The sequence below is a fragment of the Diadema antillarum genome, unplaced genomic scaffold, assembly GCF_040938485.1.
Source record: "Diadema antillarum isolate AM-2024a unplaced genomic scaffold, OU_Dant_1.0 seq00000998_RagTag, whole genome shotgun sequence".
Taxonomy (NCBI): Eukaryota; Metazoa; Echinodermata; class Echinoidea; order Diadematoida; family Diadematidae; genus Diadema; species Diadema antillarum.
The window spans coordinates 709,107-731,450 of record NW_027271836.1 but is presented as its reverse complement, the minus strand read 5'-3'; the positions used below and the strand labels follow the sequence as shown (position 1 = coordinate 731,450).

General features: G+C 36.7%; 2 protein-coding genes across 2 annotated transcripts; one reads left to right on the top strand and one right to left on the bottom strand.

Annotated features, from left to right (window-relative positions):
• The first annotated feature begins 1,135 nt into the window (after nucleotides 1-1,135).
• Nucleotides 1,136-6,707, top strand: LOC139742358 (uncharacterized). The gene is made up of 6 exons (XM_071652937.1): nucleotides 1,136-1,139; nucleotides 3,005-3,181; nucleotides 3,795-4,073; nucleotides 4,741-5,040; nucleotides 5,775-5,903; nucleotides 6,577-6,707. The coding sequence occupies exons 1-5, from the start codon at nucleotides 1,136-1,138 to the stop codon at nucleotides 5,897-5,899; spliced, it is 885 nt and encodes a 294-aa protein (XP_071509038.1). The 3' UTR covers nucleotides 5,900-5,903; nucleotides 6,577-6,707.
• Nucleotides 6,708-11,751: 5,044 nt separating this feature from the next.
• On the bottom strand, nucleotides 11,752-18,494 carry LOC139742357 (carbohydrate sulfotransferase 15-like). Its single transcript, XM_071652936.1, has 7 exons — nucleotides 18,398-18,494; nucleotides 17,267-17,514; nucleotides 16,395-16,605; nucleotides 14,859-15,012; nucleotides 13,574-13,739; nucleotides 12,829-12,973; nucleotides 11,752-11,981 (listed from the first exon to the last, which is right to left on the bottom strand). The coding sequence occupies exons 1-7, from the start codon at nucleotides 18,492-18,494 to the stop codon at nucleotides 11,752-11,754; spliced, it is 1,251 nt and encodes a 416-aa protein (XP_071509037.1).
• Nucleotides 18,495-22,344: the final 3,850 nt, after the last annotated feature.

Sequence of the window (22,344 nt, the reverse complement as noted above, 5' to 3'; positions counted from 1 at the left end):
ATCGAGTTATTTTAGAATGGGTAAAAGTGTATCCGAAAAATTGAACTTCTCCAAGGTTTTTACAATTTCAGATGTGGTTTAGATTACAAAACATTTAGGGCGAGTTTGTAGATGTGTGAATAATATTATCATAATAAATATGAGGCGACACGAAACTACAACTTGTCCTACTTACTATACAACCACATGAATGATCGCCCGGCCCAATGTCGGGCACGAGTCCTGGGGTGGTATTCTGAAAATCTTCCTAAATTTCTTTCTAAATATTTTCCAGAATCCTAAGGCACAAAGTTATGAAGTGCTTAAAAAAGATAAGACCATTCAAATCTAACACCCGGGTCTGACACTTGATCCCAAGAAATTCTTACTGTAAATTGAGACATCCTTATCCCAGCCCACTGCAGTTTCTGATATCAAAATCAACATTACTAGTCGTCGCTTTTGAAAAAAAAGTAACCAGTGCAGTGACATTATTATGAAATTCAAGTGACAGCAGGTTAATAACAATTCGTGTTTTAATTTAACTGGAATACCCATGATACAGTCCTAAAACATGAACTTCTTACAAGGAAAGAAGCATTCAAAGAAAATGGCTGACTTTTTGTTTGCTTGTTTGTTTTGTACAAAAGTAAACAAACAAACAACAAGGGTTAGTTCTAGTCAGTGTATACAGCACACGTGTGTTAGGCTACGTTGACGGTATGTGGCCGGCTGACCGGCTGGATACATCCAGCTAACTACACGATCGACCAGCGGGCCGGCGGCCGAGGGCAGCGCGGCGGCAAACGCTTCCAACATGCCTAGTACATACATACGTCATTACGCCTGTTCGCTTTCCGTATGTAGGCTTACAGTACAGCGAGTACTGACTGAACGTTCATGGATTCTTTCAGAGAATTTTATGCACTCACATCAATTTGTATAGGAAAGCAAACACCCAACTTGCAGTCTCCATTACTTAGAGTAACAGAAGTAATTACTTACAATGTTATAATTCATACCAGAGAGAATTCTCTGCCTCGCATATTACGTGTTTGTATGAAATGGCGCCCACTACGAAATGTATAATCTTTTCATACTCACACAGCCTTTGAAAGTCTTTATAATGAAGGCGGCAATTCTTTATGGGGGAAACATGGGTAATCTTTCCTCTGTAATGTTGCATCCTTCTGTTTGCTATAGCCGCTGACATGATTCTTTGTATATCTTGCTATATCTTAGAAATAACATTGATTATCATGATAACGTACTTAGTACAGGTTTAAGGCTCTCCTTATTAGTCTTCCTAAAATTATTTTTTAAGTGCGTTCTAGAATACAATGAACCAATTTCTTCTTAAAGTCAGAAAAGTGCATATCCTTAGAATTCATCCTTATTTGAATATTCTATGTTTCTTCCTGCTTAGTTAAAGAAAGTAAAGAAAGAAATGTTTTCAGAATATCACTTAAGAAAAAAAAAAAATCTTGACATAGGTAGAAAAAATCTTCCCAGGAAGGTTTTCAGAATACCATCCCCAGTACATAATATTTTAAAACCAAGACAGCCTGGCTCTTAATACACCTGTACGAGTTTGTGGAACAACTTGTCCATTCACAACGTAATTGTTGATGCTTTCTAAACAGCTAGTAAATAGACACACTGTTATGACAATGCAAAGTGATCATACATTGCAAAACATATGGGAATTTCCGATTTTTCTCCTTTTTTATCTGAGGCTAAGAAAAGTAAATATCGATTTTTTTTTTTAATGTTTTCATATGTGATGTGAAAAAAATGGTGAATACTAAACAGCAACAACAGCAACAACAGTAACAATAACAAGACACCTGAATGGAAAAATCTGATGGGCGCTTGGATGAGAAACCTACCTTCTTCTTTTTTAGGCCTCATATTCATTGAGCATATAAAGGTGACAAATGTGTGGGTAGATTATTATACACTAGCACCAGATTTGTTGTTGTTGTTTCAACCAACACTTTTGTTACAAGTCGATTTGAGATACTATTTCCCCCTATTTCTTACTTTGAATACATTTTCGAGCAAATCTCGACAGTTCTGCAGTCATAAGAAAATAATGTTTGTCTTCAGAGATTTGAAGACACACTTGACAGCAATATCTCTTTTTTTATTTTCAAATTATTATAATTTGTCGAAGACACACCTATAAGGAGGTAACTATAACATCTTTTGTACTACGATATATATAACCCATTGTTTATGAGTGTCCTTAGTTCTGGCATGGCGCATTGATACATTTTTATTGCGTGATGAAGTGAACCACTATGTATAGTCTACGCCTATTGAGGTTAAGTTGAAGAAAGCTTCAGCCATGGTGTCTACCATGTAGAAGATCAAGTTGTTTCGTTTGAAACATCTGTCATTGTTTCTGGAAGTATAGTTTAGCACTACAAGAATTTGTAAAACCACAAACTAAATCATCCAGGGAACCTGGATGTTTATCATAACTTCTTGAATCCATTGCTGTCACACGCACACGTGCCATTCATTACTAGTAGGTCTACTTCCGTTCTGCTATTCAGGCCTGAAGCTATTTCCATCGACAACCGTCCTAAGACAGGATTGAGAAATACTTGGTTCAGATCAGTTTTACGTCATGTATGAAGACATCTTTATTACTCGTTCTTATAATGGAAGACTTTCTTAATTCTTCTTCTTTTTTTGTTACCGTGCATGACAAAGTTTGCATTGTTTATCATGTTCTTCTTTATGATATCGTTGGTTCATATACTTTTGTTCAAGGTACTGTCCTTGTCAGATGAATGAAAGTTAATCTGTAAATGTGTGCCGCTTTGAATCTTTTTTTATTCTTTTAATGGAAATGGATAAACTATTGAATTGAATATAATCGAAAGCTCTCTGAAATAAGCAAGGTCTAAACTTCCAATGATAAATGTACAATAATATGTCAAAGATAAATCTTCTGATGTTATTCAGACTCATTACAGTTCCTTGGTTTTTATTTTTCTGTGTTTCTCGTGTGAAGGAAGCGATAATGCAGTCAACGAGTCTGTTACTTCTGGTCTTGACTACCGTATCAATCGTTTTACATATTACAACGTTAGTAGCGAACTGACGTTCACTCCGACCACATCTGACAATGGGGGCGTACTTCAGTGTCGTCTCATCGGCAGTGAACGGTCCCGAACCTTGGATGTTCAACGTAAGTACAGCTTTAGTTCATTATCTGATCTATCGGGACCTGCATGCAAGTCAAAAGGATGTTATGCTCCTGTGTACGGTCGTATCCGAGTAATGTTGAAAGCTATTCTGGTTCAGATGCAGACACGAGATGATGACGTCACCACCTAAAATTCATGAGAAGATAAGAAATGCTCTAAGTGAGAGTAACCTTGATCCTTCTACTATTAAAGAAATAGAAGAGAAATATCCACATATATTTCTTATGATAAACGCAAACAAAAATTGTGTGAGAAATAAGATTGCTGGGAATTAGTATGAAGACACACATGGCACCCTCAGTACACCAAAATAATACTGACTGCTCGTTATCTGATAAGAAAACTTTGGAATATGTGTCACTCTTATGCCTGATAAGCATGTTTTACTCTCATTCGTTTGAAGATGAACAGTTGCCTGTTACGTCATGATGACTATTGTGACGACTTCATGATATACCCCGAAAGAAAATTATGTTAAAGTAAGTCCTGCTTTTTTGTTTTAACATGTCATATATTTTGTCGATGTTTCTGGATAAATTGTGAATATGAGAATGAGTTATAATCTGTCTACATTTTATCCTTGTCACGTGGCAGATGCTCCAGCAGACAATATCATCTTGATCAAGATTGTTGACGAGGACGGACAAGAAACTGATGGCCTCAGGATCACGTGTCACGTCCACCCACGTGACCAGCCATTTCCACCAATAGAAAATTACGAGATTGCAGTGAATGACGTCATCGAATCATCTTCAAGCTCCCCTTCCTTGATCCTTGAGTCAATTCCGAGTGAATGCTTTGAAATCTCCTGCACCGGTGTCAACGACATCGGAATGACGAACGCTTCAAAGACTTACTGTCCAAGAAGCGACGGTAAGACGATAAAACTTTCCATAATATTATTATGTTATGCAAAATTTCTTGAGACCACTGCAAAGAAAGGTCCATTTGAGTTCATACACACATTCTCTCACCAAATCTACATGATACTAGTAACCACTTTCTCTCTGACGTATTGTTATATTTACTAGACAGAAAGGTGTTTTTTTTTTTTAAGATTGATCCATCTCAATCATCTACATACAACAGTTCTAATTATTCTATTGATAATGATAAGGGCAACACCTTTATCGTTGATTCTTCCAAGTGAATTAAGTATACACATTAGTCATGTTGTAAACAATACAAAATACAATTTAAAAAGTCGTGGCACTATGGATATATTTATTTTTTTTTACATCATTATTTTGTTTTTACCCTAAACCTTTCGATCAAATAGTTTTAATGACAATTGACCTAATAGCGATAATGCAAGAGAGTTATTTTTTTTTCCTTTAGTACTGGAAGGTTGCTTGAATTCACAATTGTTTGAAGTTATGATAGGGCGGGCTTTCTCTTTACATGCCTTGCACCAGTTCCCAATATTTGTATTTCTAAATATGTCACGTACCGCAATTAATCATGAATAAAAAAAAACCAAATAAATAAACAAACAAACAAACAAACAACAAAACACATTATTTAATTTTTGTATGCTAAGGCCAGGCGCCCCCAGCGAGAAACATCCTCTCTATCGAGATCCAGGAGATCAATGGGGAAGGAAGCCAGGTCATTCTCGTTATCACGTGTCATATTAGTCCCGAGGACCAGTCCTCCCTACACCTTCACACATACACCATCGGAGTCGACAACACCACTCTCTCCTCGTCCAGCAGCGCCTCGGCTCTCTTTAGACCACGCCCACACAACAGGTGCATCAATGTCACGTGTTCGGGGACGAACGGGATTGGTTGGACCTCTACTAGTCTTGGGCATTGTTCGACTTTCGGCTCAAAGAGAGGTTAATCTACTTATCATATAAATACTGGACTCATTTTTATTCCACTCTGGACTGTAAACATGGTAAAACGGCAAGCGGAAAAAAAGGGTTATGTGGAATACTCTGTAGTATGGATGAAAGCTTCACTCTTGTATAACTATGAAAGAGTTGCGTTGGAATAAATGGGTGGCCCTAGTCGGTGTGCTGTCCACTGGGGTACATTAAAAAAAAAAAAAAAAAAATCACAAATACCACCGGTTAGTGAATATGTGCATGATGGTGCGTGATGAAGCTGTACACGGATATACGGGATGAAGTTGTACACATTATTTGTTACAAGGATTCCCATGATCCGAGCCGGGCCACCCTACTCACTCCACGGTTTCCCAGGCTAGAGGGGAGCTTTAATAATAACCATCATCCCTGCATGCTAGATTTTAAATATCATTGTAAAAATACATTTTTCTTTATTTGTATAAGCTGTAAGTACCTTGTTAGTAGGGCCTACCCAAACAATGTAACCGAAACAAATGTATTATTTTTTTCGTCGAAGATTTCACCTTCATTTTCTCACCCTTATCATATTGAATATAATTATAATAACATTATGTTTCATTATAACAATACATGACCGAGATAAATCACATGATAAATAGATGTGTGTGGAATTATGATCTATGGTCGTTTGCTTTCGAAAGTCCCTTCATTATGTTCTGTCATAATACTACGGTCATGATTTTGATCTTGCCATCCAGGTTCTGGTCCAGGTGTTCTCCAAAGGTCGTCGACTACGTACGTCCTGCTCGTCACGGCATTCTTCATGTCGATGATGACCTATGCCATCGTGGTGATGAAAAGAAGAAAAATCATAATCTTCTGAAGAGGTATATCTCTCTTCTTCTTCCTTTTCTACGACAATGTGCATCATCTTTTCCTCGCATTAATTTCTTTTTGTTTATACCGGCACTCCCCCTTTTTTTTACTTCCTCTTCAAGTTTTTTTTTTTGCAAATTATGTTAACCTTTAACCTCTTTGTCTCCATCTTCTTATTCCAATTCTTCTTCTGCTTCTCTTTTCATTCTTATTCATCGTTGGCATCTCCGTTTTCTTCGACTAATTTTAGTATTTAGTCTTGTTTAAATGTCCTTCATTGCCAATCATTAGATGCATCGAAGTAATCGCAAAAGAAATCTAGAGACGACATGTTTTTAAAATTCAACATCTTTATTTAATACTGGCTCATAGTGGCTCGACTGGTGAATAAGAGAAATTCGTGTCAACCTTAAACTACGTAACCGGTTTCTATCATGATGTAGAATAACAACACTATATTTCTCGCTAAAATAACCATGAAGAAATGAGTTGTATATTTCAATGCGACTTTCGTTCGGTTATTATTACAAATAAACATAAAAACCTATAACCTCCTGAGGTTTTAACTGTATATTTGAACACTAGAAAAGATAAAGATATTTTCCTATTTTCAAATGTATCTGTCTAATGATCTAATATATAGTCAAATTGTTTCTGTCCTTTCTTTGTTTACTTTTCCTATAGACAGAGAACATAAACTGGAATCGTGGTCGAATATTCACGGTTGCATTTCTTTCGACAAAGACAGTCAGCCCACTGACGGATGTGACAGTAGAGGAGTGCCAGTTCATAGACTCTTAGATCCTCATTTCAATCGAAATTCACATTTATTTAAATATTTATTTTTTCCTTCATATTACTGTCAACTCCACATCAGCAAATTGCACGAAAAGAAAATGATACTTCCACATCAGCATGCGAGATCTAAAAGCAGAAAGGTTGTCAAGATAATGAACAGAAAAACAAAATATTTCTCACATTTTTTTCTTTTTTTTGTGAATACGTAAGTGATGTCGACTGGATGTGGAGAGAAAAAAAAATTATGTACGTGAGATCTTCCATGTATTTTTTTTTTTGTTTGTTTGTTCAACATTTTCTGACGTTTTCCTTTTAATCAGGCCTCGGTAATGAAGGACAACTATATACAGTAAGGAGAGACGTTTATTCATTGGAATAACGACAGTTGAAACCTCCACATTTTTTTCCTGGTTTTAGACAGGACATTTCTTTGCTTCTGTAATGAAAGCATTGGATCAAAGTAGAATCGTTAAAGGGATCGTATAGTTTTGGTTGAGACATAACTTCAGGTTTATAACATTTTTGACTTTTTTTGTTAGATAATGAGAAACCTCTCATGAAATATGAAGGAGCATGTAATTCCATGATAAATTCAACATTTATTTGATGAAATTTGGTTTTGAAATAGCTGAGATATCCACAACAGAGCGATTGTAATAAAGTGTGGGACCCACATTTCATTACGATCGCTTAGTTTTACTTTGTTTTTGGATGTTTCAGTCATTCCAAACCCGATTTTCATCAAATAAACTTTGAATTCCTCTTAAAATGGTATGCTCTGTACTATTTCATAAGTGTTTTCTTGGTGTGTCACAAAAAGTAAAAATCTCAATTTTCATCTCGACCAATACTGTACCATCCCTATGCTTGGATATACAATAATAGATTCCTGTAAGTTGACTTTATCAAGAAATCAAACAAAAGAGCTATGGTTTGAGGGAGTGATACGAAGGAGGGTGAGTGACGGACGTGACATCGAGACGTTTGTGCGTTTGTATGTATGTGTGATATACGTATGTGTGATGATGTGCACATGTGTATGTTGGAAGCCGTGTGAGTTTAAACGTTGAAGTAGGCTTACTTTAAATACGTAACAATTCATGGGCAATGCCAACTGCTGCATTTCTATAAGGATGTCAGTTTATTGGTAGTGTTCAGACTTTGTAATTTGACGGCAGAGAATATTCTCTGAATTAATTAATTGAGAGAAATAAAGTGTGGAAGCAGAGGTAATATTAAAGAAGGTTCGGTGTGTGGTCCAGAAGAATGAATGGATGTTGATACATTTAGGTACATGAAGGACTGAACGTGTGTATGTGGGAGTCTATGTGTGTGTTTTATTTGTTAATTTGTAATTTTTTGTGCTACAATTAGCGCACTATTTATAGATATTGAGACTAAATTTTTCAATCGGTTGCGACAAAAAAGTAATACATCTTTGTGAACACCGTTTTGTTCTTTCGTAACACTATACAGCTATAATTCCATGTCAAAAGTTATTTCTTTTTAAAGCACGGAATTAACTTGCAAACTTTGTCTATAAACATAACTATGTAGAAAACGCAAAAGAAAGGAGGTAAAAGTAAATTTGTGCATATTCATCTAGACAGTTTGATTCTTGTCATAAGAAAAAAAAAGGAAATATTGATTTGCCATTACAAGCAGACAAAAGTGGAATGAGTCGGCCTTTCGAAATAACTCGATTTATTCGCTTTTATTCAAAGTTTGGATGATTGACCTCTAACACGAAATTTGATCCAGTCGATTTTGGTGGGTATTGAAAATTCAAAATCTACGGAACTCTATGTAATTCATCTCCTATTACAGTGAAACAAAATTAATACAAAGGAAATCACGCATGCGCGCACACACATGTTCGTATGAATTATCAGGAGCAAACTCAACAGAAACTCCTTTGAAATACAAGGCACATCTGGGAAAACATAATTATTTCGTGATTGTTAGATGAATGTTGAATTTTTCCGCAGATACTCAAAATGTACATTTAGTTGATTGTAATTATTCTCTTTCAATATCTTTTATCCTAATAATCTATTATAACAATAATCATTGGGTAGAAAAGTATAAATGCCTGTTAATTTCTCTTTCAATAAGAAATCAAACAGTATAATCGGACAAATTTAGGATCATACAAACATGACTCAAATATCATCCACAATACATTGCCTTTGACGTTTGTTTGAGAGGTGCAATGTAACACATGGCATCTCCGTGGGAGGTATATTTTCCCCCAAGTCCCGTAGCGCTCGGCGCGTGTAGGAAAGATTTCATTTCATTTCATTTCATTTCATTTCATTACATTTCATTTCATATATTTTCACTTAATAAAATATGAATACATAAAGATATGACAATAGTATAACAAGTATGATGTCAATGTGACAAAACAAGCAAACAACCAAACAAACGCCCAAAGTTATCACATGAAGGGGTTAATGAGAAGGCAATGGGCCTGATAAAAAAATCAACCCCTGGAAGTAGACACAGAGTTTTGTCTCTTCTTTTTATAAACTATAACTGATAAAAAAGTCGGCACTCGCACGCACACACACACACATATACACACACAATACAAAGACAAAACATACACCAGCTTCTGCAAGATGCCATTTTGAAAAACATACCCCTTTAATGCTAATTTCTTATCAATTCTGAATGATACTGATTACTTCGTGAATACCTTCCGTTGGAAATACGCGTGAAAGCTTTCATAAAACGTTTTACCGTCTTCTTACATTTCACATCAGTGTAAAATTTCAGATTTGAGGGCCTTGAAAAAATAAACTTTTTGCAGTAGGATGTTCGAATCAGCGGTGAATAAAATTTTCTACAATTTCTTGTGCCATAATTATGATTATCTTTGTTTTACTTGAAATAACCTACATAGCAAGGATGCGGATGAAATATCATTATAGCATAAGAACATGATACACAATACGGCATTCTGTAATACATTTATATCATACACACTTAAAATAGACAAAATATCGGCAAAGAAGGCGCCCTATATACGGTGAATGCAAGACTGTTTTAATAGCTCGCTTTTGTAATTTAGATGGCAGTCTCTGCACATTACATTTACTAGATTTCCCCCATGCTAAAATAGGTAATTCAAAGTGGCAAAATAAGGGTGTGATATGCAATAATGACAACAAAGATCTGTTGTATGACCATAGGCTGTTTAAAATCACGATACTCTTTGACATTTTGTTGCAGATGACACCAATGTGTTCCTCTCACGACAAACAGTCACTTTTTTTTTAACCCCAAGAAAATGTACATGAGAGGCAAGTTTTGTTCTATTTTCATTAACATGAATCGCAACATCATCGAAGGTAAAATAAAAGTCATCATTGCCAAGTCTATCCGCAGCAAAAGACATGGTAACATGTGTTATATCATGTTGTGCATGAATATATTTCATTTCATTCAAGGCCAGCTTGTCAGCAGCCAGTAAAATCCTGGAATCTTATTATTTTGCATGACGTCACTCCAGCTTTAACGATTTCGATCCTCGCCACATTAGTCACGTGATTGCATTGTGACCAAACAACTAAGTATTTCTGCAGCGCATTTCATTGAAGGTCAAAACAGTTTTTGAAGCACCAATGACTGTTCTCTCCACCCCCCTTCCAGATCTCGGCCGTCGACCGCGCGATCGCGACGAAAATTGGCACACACAATATTGCCTATGATGTATTCTACATAACCAAGAAGTTAAATTTTTTAACAAATTATCATTTATGCGAAATTATGTTAATTTATGCATAATCATCCATGAAATCAGACAATTTGGTATAAATCACTAAATAAAGCTCAAAATGGGCACATTTTTTGTGTAAATATTCTTTATAGTGTCCTGAGCAAATATAAGAGAAAAAAATTGTGCCATCAGAAAAACATTTCTGAAGTATTTTATTGTTTTTTTAATTTCTTATGTATTTCTCTGTTTTTTCGACTTTATGTTTTTCATTGTTTTTTCGATGAAACTTGTCCGCGACATTGTTCCGAACAAGAAAATATGTTATTAATTGATTTTGATTAATAAAACCCCCAAATAACCATGCTTTTATGAAATTTGCCTGTAAACACAGTTTGCATTGAAATTGTACACAAATTCACGTTTTTGAGCAATTTTTGGTCTGACATGCACGTACATATTTATGCGCAACTTCGGAACCGCGCGCCCGGGCATCGCAAATTTGGTGTCAAAAGATGCGGGAGACTCGAAAGTAAAAAGTCATGAAACGTCGCGGCAATAGCGTTTCGCGTTAGCGATACATCGCGCGGAACGTCGAGGGGGGGGGGGGGGACCTCGGAGCCCCCCCCCCCCCCTCCGGCCTAGTTAGGGTTAACTTCTGATACGCTTGCTCTTATATTTGGTGCTAATTTATTATTACAAAACCTATCTCGTTCGCCTGCAGGTATTTTTTTCTGATATTACACAACAAGATATAATTGTAATCTATGATTGTCAACAACAATGGTATTTCTCTGTGCTAATTTCTTCACATTAACATTGCATGACTTTGAAATTCAGCGTAATCATTATTGCAACATTTATACCAATTTCTCTTTTTTTCTGTCACTCTTCTTCATCTTATCAAAGACAGATACCAACAAACAGACTCTCAGATATTATGTCTTTCCCCTTTCAGTCTGTCTTCTCGTGCATGTGATCTTTAAATCTATCTACTTGATTATCTACCTATCTATCTGTCAGTCTACCTGTCTACATGCATCTATCAATCTATCAATCTGCCTGTCCATCTATCAATCTATCTGTCTATAAATGTACATATTTTCTACCTATATATCCATCAATCTGTTAATCAATCTATCGATTTATCTGTCTCACTATCTATCAATCTATCAATCTCCCTGTCTATCTATCTATCTATCAATCTGTCTATCTGTCTATTGGCATGTCTATCTACCTAATAACTGTCTATCTATCAATCTATCTATCGTTCTATATACCTGTCTATCTATCAATCTTTCAATCTCCCTGTCTATCTATCTATCTATCTATTCACCTATCTATCCATCTCTTTTATTATGTGATATTTCTTGAGCTAGGTATGTGCCTTTCCACAAAAATTTGTCACTGCCCAGTAGCTGGCTCAGCTCTTCGTTGGATCGCTGGTAAAAGTCTTTCAAGACGGATATCGTTTGTGGTAACATGTCCCCAACCTCTCGGAGCTTCGCCTTGTTGGAGTTTTGGGGCGTGGCTTCACAGATCTGAGCTGTGTGCTCCGGACTTAGATTCCCTACGAGGAAAAACATAACAAAACATTGAAGAAAAAAAAACAGTGAAAAAAAAATCGGTTAAATTTTGCTATTCCGAAGGTTCGACATGCCAAAAGTTCGGTAGTCCGAAAATGAAGTAAGGCTTATTAGTCCAGATATCATTTCATTTCGGACTATCGAACCGTCGGAGAAGGGGGGGGGGGGGGGCAAAAATTAATTAACTTTATTTCATTTTCGGGTAAACGAACCTTACTTATAGGGAACCTTTTGTTTCATTCATTTGAATAACAAATACTACAAGTGACGCCACAAATGTAAGAATTCTAATTCGCTTTTGGATGGACGAACATCTAGATACACAGATTTCATGTGTTTTGGAAAACGAGCCTAAGAAATAACGAACATCACCCAAAATGAAAATCTAATCCTCAGAAGAATGGGTATTTCTGTGTCTCGTAAAGATTGAGCAAATACACAGAGGAGATATTATTTTCCTTAGAAAGTTTAGGAGAATCATCGTTTCAACAATAAGATATGTCTTGCGCTATACCATCTTGCATGCAGCATGTAAAAGGAGATCGAAGGACAAATGATAATCCCGCTAAATAAACATTTTATCATTTTTTTATATATATACTGGAAAGTTTGACGCGTTCCTCTTCACACCCAAGAGCGTACACAAGGACGACTTTTCAGGAGTGCTGAATATACTCTGCTCACGTTTAATGCATGTGATATTAATCAAATCTGTAGAAAACGTCATATCATTGAAAAAATGGGTCAATGATGACGAGAAAGACACAGGAAATAAATGTTATAACATTAACAAGACTAAAACTTCACAGCGGCATGTAAATCCAAATTTACCTAGTGTAAGAAAGGAGAAGATATCGGTCAGTATCCCTGTACAGTTGATCTGCCAATCCTCCATCCTAACAATCTTCAGCTGCTCTCTCGGGAAGGCTCGCAACCAGTCCCGGGTGAAGACGGCGTAAAGGCCGATCAGGATTCGCTGCAAAAACAGATCACACAACTGATCATCTCTGTCATTATCACTTGGAAAATTTAGCAGCAGAACCCGACATATTCATCTATCAACTTGAGATATTTGAGAATGAACCTGGTAATAAACAAAGGAAATTATCAGAATGGATGTGATAATTTTATTGGTATAAATCTTTCTTCAAATATTTCTTGTTGTGAAGCGTGTGCAGCATCTTCGAGAAGAATGAACTCTTTCTGTATACTTGATGGCTCACTTGATAATAATAATAACAAGAAAAATGGCGCCTAACTCTTTTTACATTCAAACTGTTCACCTGGTACCAAAAAGCCATACAGTGTAAATTCTAATTTGGGTGGGTCACCATGGTAACTGTTCGCTTATCGTCTTCTCTCTCCTTCATATTCCATCACAGATTTCTTCTCAAGCTATTTTTTTTAAATTGCACTCAGGGTTGTTTTTCTCCATAATAGTATTGTTTGGGGGGCTTGTAAGGTAAACATTTCCGATCGGCCTCATGTCATTGCGATATTATAAAACATTTCCAACTTCTACTGGAGTATACACAAGATGAACATCTCAATAATTGTACACTGTCAAGTGACTTACTGCAAAGTTGCCATGATGAACCTGGTCCGGGCTGTAGGCGCATGCGCGGTAACTCAGTTTCTCTCTGCATGAGTTGAACTTACTTATTGCCATGGTAACCTCTTGATGGAAATGCTCTGGACTCTTTCTGGAGGAATCTTCAAAGTAGAGATAGCCGGAGTAAAGTCTGAAGAAATGAAGAAATTGATTGTAAAATTCCTAGACAATTGTAGAATAGGAATACTTCTGAGATATTCCACCGTGATATTGTGTTTGCACTCTGGTTATATTGAAATCCTCGGGTCCGTTGGTTTTCTTTCGTTTATTATATGCTTTTATGGCCAAAAAGTAAAGCAGAGATGATAACTTTGGGACCAGAATTTTTACTTCGTTGTAACGGGAGTGCACTGTATCAGACGCATATCTCATTATGAAAATGACTATTTTTAGTGTTAAGTAGCACTATAGTTACCTGTTCATTACTGTCATTGATATAATACTATTTTAAAATAATATCAAACAATACAATTACTGCAGACAGAGAAAACGCGCTCCTTGTATTTCAAGATTAATAAAAAAGAGAATAGTTTATGTAATTTTTTTTAAGCAAAATCTAGGAATAATAAAATGTTCAGTGTTTCTAAAATGGTACATTATGCTTGATTTCATTTGAATGTGATTGGTCTATAAAGTTTTTTTTTTCATTTTTTTTTTTTTTTGAGGAGGTATGTATTTCTATTCAAGGTTTCCTAGGTCATTGTTTTTGGCCAAAAAAAAAAAAAAACGTGTATTTTTTGTTATAGTTAAGAACAAATCCCCAAAGACCAAGTGAATTTGAAGTGTATACCGAATGCCATGCATGCACTGCAATAGTCTGAAATGCTATTAATGAGATGACCAGTGCACAATTAAGTTGAAAATATCAAATTATTTGAAGTTTTGATCGGTTCGATACGACGAATCACAGATGAAACATTTAGCATTCATAGATTACACGATTGGTCTTACTATCTTTTGTAAGTCTTCGAATAATTTGATCTATCGTCTGAGACTGTAGAAAAAAAAACCCTAAACTAAACTCAAATCAGGTAACCGAGAGGTATATTCTCGACTGCTGTGCCACCACAGAAAATGAATAATTTGATAGTTTGTTTATTTCTATGAGTATTCGACAACAAGACGACAAGAAACAGACAGATTAATAAACGCATGCAGTTTTATGTCGGTATTATTTCCTGATGTGGATGAAGTAAAAAAACAAAGAGATGAATACAGAATCAATTTTTACAGGGAAAATAAGTCCTACCTTGACACAGGTTCGCGAAGAATTACCAACAGCTTTGCATCAGGTTGTATAGCTCTCATGACGTCAGCAGTGACGTATTGCGGTCCTTGATAGCGATTTCTGAACCAAGTCTTCCAGTTTTGATTGTCCCAAAAAGTGCTTGGTGATCCGTCTCCTTAGTGAAGGCAAAGAAAAGAAGACAGTGAAGTCTTCAGAATAAGACTGATGGGCGGCACGTTTCTTACATGATTTTCAAAATGCACAGTGCAATTTTAAATGATTGTGTATTATCATATTTTACAAGCGAAGTCTTGCCGAAATTACATCACACGATATACACGCTGGCATATTCTCATTCTATCGTGCAAACTACTGCACTGCTACCTTTGCGTTTACAGGATTATGTTGATGTATCGATCAAATCAAGAAACGCTGTAGTGATTTCTACACCACCCCCCCCCATTATCATTTCTTGAAAAATAGAATAAAAATGTGTGATGTGTATATATACGAGTGATGTAGAAAGGAAATTTGAATTATACACTTCCTTTCCTTTGTAATGTTAAGGGTTCAGACAGCCATGCAATTAATAATACCTTACGAGATGAGAAAGGCATCTACAGTAATCAGTTTATCTCTCTGAGCTTTTCAAGTGCAAATGAAGTTTGACGCCCATGACTATCGTGATTATGACAATGCATCTAATCTGGTATTGTGTGTGTTCTGAGATTGTATATTTGACAGTGATGCGGGGCGTTGCTTGGGTACCATGTGCTACCCCTTGCTTTCAAACCATACAGTGACGTGTCAGATAATGTCATCGTTAAAAATATATAACACATTGATGTTTTCGTTTATAGACAGTCGGTTTTAAGATGAACCTTACACTTTATTCTTGGTACAATGTATTTGTTAAAAATAAAGAGCACATTTTTAGACGATTTCAGAGCCGGTTGTCTTAATTTCCAGAGTGGTATTTTTAAAATAAATCGTTTAACTTACACATCGACCCCAGCAAACTTGAGACATGTCAAAGTTCTTGAAAATTATCTGCGATTTTCCTCCATGTAATACTTACCGTATACAAGCCTTGTCTTCGTGGAGGGATCGTCGGTAAAACGTTGAACAAGTTGAGATGAGAGACTCGCGTAGCTTCCCAGAGATAAATCTATATAGTCGATGAAGACAAAAATCAAATTGTAAGTTGCATATATAGCATATTAATCGCAACAGGAATATCATGTATAGTTTTTGTTTTTTTTCGGCAGTCACATATTCCTTCTTTAAACAATGACCATGTCGAGAGAGAGAAAAAAAAACACTTTTACGATACTGCATTAAAATAAGGCATTGTGTGGTACTCTGAGATTGTGTTTAAAACAAAATCATTACTTCGTATCCCGGAGATGGATAGGGCAATGATTCAATGCTTTTGTGTTTATTAGTCGAAAGTTACTCTGATAATTTTGAATTGGCTTAAATGCGAGGTTGACTCTAAACTGTGAACAGAGATGAGTTACAGTATGACAACCATTGCACCTGTCTCGATCAACTCACGCTTTCTTCCCATCGTCCACCACTGCATGATCTCTTTCCTGGCGTAAACTACATCCGGGTGTTTTGTGATCTTTTCCCATAAGTCCGTTGTACCACTCTTTGGTGTTCCAAGGAGATAGAAGTATGGTAGACAGCGAAGGTTTGTCTTCTTCACATACCAGCATGAACTCTTGAAGCCGGGCAGGTAGCGTCTTGGCACACTTTGGAATACCTGCCGTTCAGAAAGAGAACGGAGCTAGGATTGGTTGATGCGAATCGGGGAAATTCACTTGACGATTGCGTCTCAGTGAACTGAAATCAGTGGAAACAAATGGTGTTCCAATCCGATAGTCCTTTATCGAAATCAAAGAGGTATCGGGGAAGTTTCGACAATTTAATTGAGTCATTCAACCTTGTATTAACCCCTTTATGGACAATGAGCTATATAGACATCACCTTGGTTGGATAATGACATCCGTTGGGTTTATTAACCCCCTGCATTGACATAGAAAACCCTGTAGCTTTACACTGTCCAGTGGCGGATCGGGGGGGGGGGGGGGGGGGGCAAGAGGCGCACGCCCCCTCCCCTTTATTTATCGTTAAAAACAAAAGAAATAAAAAGAAACAAAATGAAATGAAACCCGGAAGTGGCACATAAATAATAGTTACGCCCCCCCCCCCCCCTTTTACATGATTCCTGGATCCGCCCCTGCTGTCCAAAGTGCCTGGCACAGAAAGGGATAATGCGTACAGAGTGCGACCATGATTGAGATTCCTTTAAAGAGTATGGGACCGACATTGTATAGAAGAACGAAAAGTATTCCGAATAATGTCAAATGAAGATACTACATTTCTATATTTTGTTAAGGTGTATACAGCAATATAATACATACATATTTAGACATAGCGTAGAGGTTTCTTGGCAAGAATGCTTTGTTGAATTCTCCTCCTATCCGATATTGTGATCCAATCATTATTTCCGTCATCTGGGGGTTGTGTCCTTTCAAAGATAATTTACTTCGTTCTATCGAGTTGTTTCTCCTCCTAATATTCGCCTCGCCTTCAATAAGTCCTTTCAAGGTCTGCTGGCTGGTATTTCTGGGCCCAAGGTAGGTAAGCCTGTCGGGTCCGTGCTGGTATTCTGAAAGACCTGGTGAAACCAATTGAGACTGAACAGTGAATTACCAAGTTAATTATTATCCAAAGCCTACTGATACTCGATTTCTATTGCATTGATATGCTCATTTTTACGAATATAGGAACGTTCGATATTACTATTCTTTTTTATCGCTTAAATGTTCTTGTAAGTTTTCTTCAACGTTATTACTACTTAAAGGGATGACATAGTTTAGGTCAAAATGCAGCTTCAGGTTCCAAACTTTTGTTAGGTATAATGAGAAACTTCTTATGAAATACACACATATGTATAAAGAAGCATACAATTCTAAGAGGAATTCAGAGTTGTTGTTTTGTAAACATGGGTTTTGAAATGGCTGATATTTTATACACGTATTATTATGTATATATATATACATATATATATATATACATATATAACAAAGTGATAATGATAAAAGCTGGGACCACCTTTCGTTGGGTTTGTTTTGTTTTACTTTCTTTTTGGATATTTCAGCGATTTGAAAACCAATTTTCAAACAAACTTTGAATTCCTCTTTTAAGAATATTTTAGAACACAAAAGTTAAAAGCTGAATCCCTATCGCAACAGAAACTATACTATCCATTTAATGTATTTCATTATATAATATAACATGGATGTTATAATTGACTTTGTAAAGACAGAGAAAGAACGCCCGCATGGGTCATGACATAGATAACGAATCATTGATTAGTACAGTTTTCATAGACGATACAATAAGATAATTTACCAAGATTACATTGAGTCACAACCTTTCACAATCAGCATGTCGCGGGTTTTAACCAGTTATCATCAAGTTTGTGATAACAATGTCCGTTTATGAGAAAGTTATGGAAGGCAATGCGAGTGACGTCATAATGTCCTCACCTTTCCTGTAGGCTTTCCGAAGTTGAGGTATCAGGACCAGGCAGAAGGCTATTACACCGACCCCGACGCAGGTGGCGGGCTTCACTCTCTTAGGCATGGGGTCTGAGGATGTCAAGCAGTATCTGCTGTGACCTATAGAAATAGAAACATATTACGTATATCAGGGTATATCCTTGCATAGTAGACCATGGTATAACTTTACACAAAATGGAAACCAGCACTGCAACACTATTTAGCCGATAACAGTTATTGTTATCATTGAATTAAGATTTATTGTAAAGAGAGAGTTTTTTATGCGATTGGACCCAACTCTGACGTTTCGATCCGACATCGAGGTGAGAATAAAGTATTACACATCGCCTTGCATGGAGACTATAGTTGGGGTACAGTATGTTAGGTTCTATGAAAGAAGAACATGGAATAAACCTGAATTTAACTGAGCTGAACTGAATTGAATTGTATGGCATTCCGATAGTTTTAGATCGGTGTTCGAGGATCTGTAGGTCCTATACTTGCAACTTTTAAGACTGGGGTCGTTGAATGCCTTATTCTATAATCGTCATAATTGATTTAGCCTATACACCACCTAAAACCATGTATCAAGAAGTCTTCAAATCATAATTGGATCGAGGTTGAAATCAACACTATATGAGATAATAAAATTTCACCTCTTTGCATTGCTTACGTGCGTGCATAAAACAAAGGTGCAATCGAGAAAACAACAGGCTGCAAAAATGCACCTGAATCATGAAATACATAATTATTTGCATCATCAAGTTAATCCAATAGGCCCTTAATTATTGTTTGACTTATAACGCCTAAACACAATAGTCATATTTGATGACCCCCTAGCATTCCTTCCCACTCAGTAGCTTAATTACGTACACAGCCGAGACACACAGCATTATACTATCCTTGCCTTAAACGAGATCATTAAAAACTTTAAGACACATGCATGCATACCAGGCTTGTCCTGTTATCTTTTTACAAGTTGACTTGATAACTTTGAAAGACTGTGTGTACATCGAAGCGTCATCTTTGTGGGGAGGAGAGATTTAAGTCTTTTGGTTTGACCGATCTGGGCAGCTGATGGTCGGACTGTGACGGGCATGCCAAGGGTGCAGTCTGCGGCAACACTCCCATCAGCTGCTGGGGCTACGAGTCCACCTGTGTCTAGTCCATCCCTTATACATGAATGAGAACAGACCACGGGTTGTGTCCGCCGAGAAAGATACTCGACTCCTGTCCAGCGAAAATCAATAATGTCCCCTGTAGTCCCATTGTTCTGGACTTTTAGAAAAATCTTTACCGGCTTGGCTCATCCTGTTGTGTACCTTTTATGGAATGAGAGGCCGGGGGCCGCCACCATCCCCCCACACAAACTTTTCCCCCCATGATACATAGGAATGCATTATTATTTATTATTATTATTATTATTATTTATTCGGCAATTGCAAAACAATACAAGTGACAACAGAGAATTTAGGGTCTATCATTTGTCCCCCTCCCCCCTTTTTCCCCCTGGAAGTGACCCATCAGAAAAATGCGCTTTTACCTTTTTCTTTAATGTATTTTTCAATCAATTATTATTTTGTGTTTGCTTGTCAACTCTGCCCTAATTTGGCAAAATGAAGCAAGTGACATTTTTATGAATATTGACTATTTCATTGATTTGGCATATCTGAGGCATGCTCTATTTAACTGAAAAATCCAGAAGTTAAAATTTCGGCCCATTGGCAAAAGGGAGCAAGTAACATTCTTATGATGTGATTGTCACTTGCTTCCTTTTGCCAGGTTTTTCATGTTTGCTAAAAATCTGAAATACTTTGGCAAAAGGAAGCAAGCTATACAACCTCATGAGAATATTATGATTGCCACTTGCTTCCTTTTGCCAAATCATTTATATTTGCACACAGTTTAATATACTTTGGCAAAAGGAAACAAGTAACATCCTTGTATAATGATTGTCACTTGTCTTCTTTTACCAATATTTTCTGTGCTTGCTACAAATCTATAATACTTTGGCGAAAGGAAGCAAGTATAACATACTCATGATATGATTGTCACATGCTTCCTTTTGCCAAATTTTTCATATTTGCTACAAATCTATAATACTTCTGCAGAAGGAAGCAAGTTACATAACAATGAGGTTCTTTCTTATTCTTATTTTCTTCATACGTAGTATTTTGTACTCGATGTCACTCAAAATTCACTCCAATTCCACTCTAAATTCACTCTTTTCAGTTTCACTCCTCCAAAAGTGAATAATTATTTTCACTCGATTCTTTCAGAGTAGGTTACCATTAGAAACCCACACTTATTTTAGACTATGTCTATATACGAGCCTTAAAAAAGTCTCCCCTCCGCGAAGAAGAATAAGCAGAGAGGATAAGAATCTACTCCTATGCAGGTGGGGTGGATCCAGGAATTCTATAAAGGGGGAGGGTTTACAAAATTTCTTCTTTTTTTGTTTTGTTTTGTTTTAACAACATGAATTAATGAAATAAAGGGGACGCCCCTACCTGGATCCATCAGTGCCTAAATAGGGTAAGATATCAAAACGCCTAGTATAGACTGGTAATCATATTTTAAGAAGATTTTGTATGTGATTTATTAATATACCTTGTCGGAGAGGTTCTTCTGAAAACCTCCAAATCCCTGCACCTATAACCCCGCCTCTCCCATCAAAGGAAGAAAGAAAGAAAGAAAGAAAGAAAGAAAAGCAAAGATAGAAAGAAAGAAACAAACAAACAAAAAATGTCGATTTTTTTTTGTGTGTGTCTGTGTGTGTATGTGTGTATGTGTGTGTGTTTGTTTGTGGCCCAGCGGATAAGACAAGGGACTGTTGAACACAAGGTCGGGAATGGGGAGGGGGATAGTTTAGTGGTTGAACAAGTCACATATCTTCTGAAAGAAATTCAAATGAAGAACAAAAAATAAACTAAAATAAAAAAACAACAACATCATTGATTATGCAGCGAAAGTCTGCATTGAACGCACTTGAACATAAAATATTCACTTCAACTCCAGGTTCTCTTCTCAAAAAGTACAGAGTCACTAAAATATCTGCAATTTAGCTCTTTATTATTTTCATTCTAATAGAGGACATTGGACCTATATCAGCAGTAATTCTTGTTTAGCCAAATTAAGTTTCGACAAACTTAAAAGGCGTACATATGCAATTTCAACAATATCAGAAATAGACCATTGAGCAACACTTTGATGAATCAATAATGACAGATAAAATCGGGCTTTATCAGTTTATTTATCTTCCTGGATTTTGATAGATCTATAACCTAGTTGCTTTAAGGAGAACAAGCGTCTTACTAAACATATTAGGTTACTATACTTACTAGTAATTATGAATTGACATTCTAGGTCCTGCAGCCAGTAGCAGCTACCTTAACTATTATTGTGTTCTTATTCAAGTATTTAATTTTTTTTTTTTGAACCGAATACAGCACTGTAGTTTTTGTTTTCCTTTTTGGTGAACAATCGTAAGGTTCGAAAAGGGATTATCAACAGCGCCATCTGTAGGCATAATCAAGTAAATTATTAACAAGTGGTTGATCTTCATTCCGCTGCATCCCGCATAGACAGACACTGGTTGTGTGTTCAAAGCCGTACGTGATTCGCACAACCGCGCACCGGCCCGTACGAGAGAAGTAGGAAATTGTGCGAGGAAGAAGGGAAATTCGCTTCAATTTCATTACCGCTCATGCAAGCAATTTTGTGAGTCACGCTGACCTATCACTCCCTGTCTCGACGACATTTTTTGGCATTACGGAACAACCTTGCCTCAGCTTGAACTCAGGGGAGTCCCAATGTTTATAGCCAAATTAGTCGAAAAAGGATTGTGCAGACAGCAGCTCGGTTCTCCTGCAGCGAGCTACGGGAGGACAAATTCTGCAGCAGCCACTCAACTGACGGTCTGTAACCAGCAGACT

Bases quoted from the DNA above. Each gene is read 5' to 3' on its own strand.
- LOC139742358 (XM_071652937.1), top strand. The intron at 4,074-4,740 runs GTAAGACGATAA...TTGTATGCTAAG, and splicing joins TTACTGTCCAAGAAGCGACG to GCCAGGCGCCCCCAGCGAGA. The intron at 5,041-5,774 runs GTTAATCTACTT...CTTGCCATCCAG, and splicing joins GACTTTCGGCTCAAAGAGAG to GTTCTGGTCCAGGTGTTCTC.
- LOC139742357 (XM_071652936.1), bottom strand. From the start codon at position 18,494: ATGCCTAAGAGAGTGAAGCCCGCCACCTGCGTCGGGGTCGGTGTAATA. The intron at 17,515-18,397 runs GTGAGGACATTA...CAGGTCTTTCAG, and splicing joins TCGGAAAGCCTACAGGAAAG to AATACCAGCACGGACCCGAC. The intron at 11,982-12,828 runs GTAAATTTGGAT...TTTTCCTCGTAG, and splicing joins CTTCTCCTTTCTTACACTAG to GGAATCTAAGTCCGGAGCAC.